The sequence below is a fragment of the Stegastes partitus genome, unplaced genomic scaffold (assembly GCF_000690725.1).
Source record: "Stegastes partitus isolate 25-593 unplaced genomic scaffold, Stegastes_partitus-1.0.2 Scaffold2459, whole genome shotgun sequence".
In the NCBI taxonomy this organism is placed as follows: Eukaryota; Metazoa; Chordata; class Actinopteri; family Pomacentridae; genus Stegastes; species Stegastes partitus.
The window spans coordinates 30581-32817 of NW_007580190.1; the positions used below are offsets into that span (position 1 = coordinate 30581).

The window sequence follows — 2237 nt, forward strand, 5'->3', positions numbered from 1 at the left end:
TGGTGTAATGTTACAGACTGTCCACTTCCCCTGGGTCATGTTACAGACTGACCACTCCCCTGGTGTCATGTTGCAGACTGACCACTCCCACTGGTGTCATGTTACAGACTGTCCACTCCCCCCGGGTCATGTTACAGACTGACCACTCCCCCTTGATGTCTGATTACATAAGTTCTGTTTTATTTTATTTATGATAAATCAAAACACACTGAATGTGTTTTTACCCACTAAGCTCAATTAAAAGGCTGAATTAATGACTTTCTGTTTTCTTCTGACAAAATTACACGACACACCTGGTGATCAGGTAGCGGTGGAGGTAAACAACTAAACAAGTGGAAGTTAGTGGTATGGTAACCACTGGTCACAGCCACGTGCAGCCCGGCTGTTTAGGAGAAGTTTAGGAGGTTCTGGAGTTTGCATTTTAGAATTCTAGAGTTCATTAGGTTCATCGTCATGTTCATTCAGGTGGTTTTAGGCTTTATGTCATAGAGTTCATGAAGTTGAACTAGAATTCTTAAAGGTTTCAGGACGTGTTTAGATGCTTCAAGAGTTCCTTCAGGACCTTGGAGAGTCCATTTAGTTGTTGTCCAACTCATGTCAGTTGTTTACTTGTTTGTGACAATAGAAAACCGCAGCAGACAGACGGACTGTCCAGGCCTCGTCAGTGTTTTGTCCAGAGAGACGACCAGCACGACTCAGACACAAACTGTCGCTTCTTGATCCATCAGCTACCGAATGTTCTTCAGACGTTTATCACCAGGGTGTTCAACAAACAGTCAGCAGCTGCAGTTCCATCAAGTTCCACCGACAATAAGACAAACAGACGTGTTTCTGCGACAACAGCGCCGCCATCAGGTCACACTGTGAACTACAGCGCTCATCCAGCAGACTGCTGGTGAAACACTTCCTGTCCCGCCTTTAACTCATTTACACATTTCAACACACCAGTCAGGAGTTCTACCCAGACCTGACCCTACAGCTGTAGATGCATGACATGTTTTAATCAGGATTATAGCTGACATCTCCAGTAGAGGTCGTTTCCAGGTCTGCAGTGCACGTCACGCAAATTACAACTTCACCTGTTTCACTGTCATCAGTTTTGTATTTAAAAAGCGACACCAGAACACAAACAGGCGGCTTCAGCAGCGTCACCACGTGCAGCATCCAACCGCCACGATGTCACAGCAAAGAGAAAAAAGAACCACAAACATGTCATGTTGAATGAAAGGCAGAGACCAGGCCGAGCAGAGAGGAGCCCCCCCCGCTGGCTCTTGGTACGGTCCACCCCCCCACCAGACAATAGGCTGAGCTGAATGAGGGGAGCCGGTTAAAGGAGCAGGACGCTGTTTTCTCAGCCTTTAACCCTTTACATGCCTCATCGCGGCTCTGATCCGTGTGATCGATCGCAGCTGATCGATCGGCTCCGCTGCTGACTGAACACGCTGACATTTGTAAACAACAACAAAACGAAAACACAGAGAACACACACACACACACGTGTTTGTTTGTTTCACTGTTGTTGTTTACAAACAGTGAAACAGTGCTGATGCCCCACACTGACCCCCCCAATCAGGTCAGATGGTACGCTCCGCCCCTCCCCCTCCTCCTCCCCCTCCTCCTATTGAGCTGAATGAATGAGACTCTGGATCACTGCGGCTTCCAGCAACACATTCCTGCCACTTCACACTGGTTCAGCTGCACACAGCACTGGGATCGCTCCAGTTCAGCTCCAGTTCAGCTCCAGTTCTGCTCCAGTTCAGGTCCAGTTAGTGTTAGTCGAGCTGCAGGTGAGTTTGGCTGCAGTTTGAAGATGAAGCTGCTGCTGCTGCTGTTACTGATGCAGAGAGCTGCAGCCCAGCAGAGAGGTGAGACTTCTACTGAGTTCTACTGGGTTCTATTGAGTTCTACTGGGTTCTACTGAGTTCTGCTGTGAGCAGCTGCTTTAAAGTCTCAGCAGTCGTCTCACTTCGTGGTCTCTGAAGAAACTGAAGCAGTTTTTTTTTGTTAATCTTTAAAAAGTTTTAGAACCAGTCAGAGATTCAGATGTTCTGTTAGTGGTTAGCCGTGTGCTACCACAGTGTGTGTGTGTGTTACTGTGTGTGTGTGTTACTGTGTGTGTGTGTTACTGTGTGTGTGTGTGTGTGTGTCTGTGTGTGTGTGTGTGTGAGTTCATCCTTGACGTGTGAGTCCAGCCTCTCTGCCGTTATCTTTGTTTCGTCTTCACTTTGTTCTGTTTT

General features: G+C 47.5%; 1 protein-coding gene across 1 annotated transcript in view; it reads left to right on the plus strand.

Moving 5' to 3' along the window:
* Positions 1–1765: 1765 nt before the first annotated feature.
* The window catches only part of lama1 (laminin, alpha 1), a 34539-nt gene continuing 34067 nt past the window's right edge, over positions 1766–2237 (plus strand). The window contains exon 1 of the mRNA XM_008305283.1: positions 1766–1865. Within this exon, the coding sequence (XP_008303505.1) occupies positions 1811–1865 (55 nt within the window). The 5' untranslated portion in view covers positions 1766–1810. The remainder of the gene's footprint in view (positions 1866–2237) is intronic.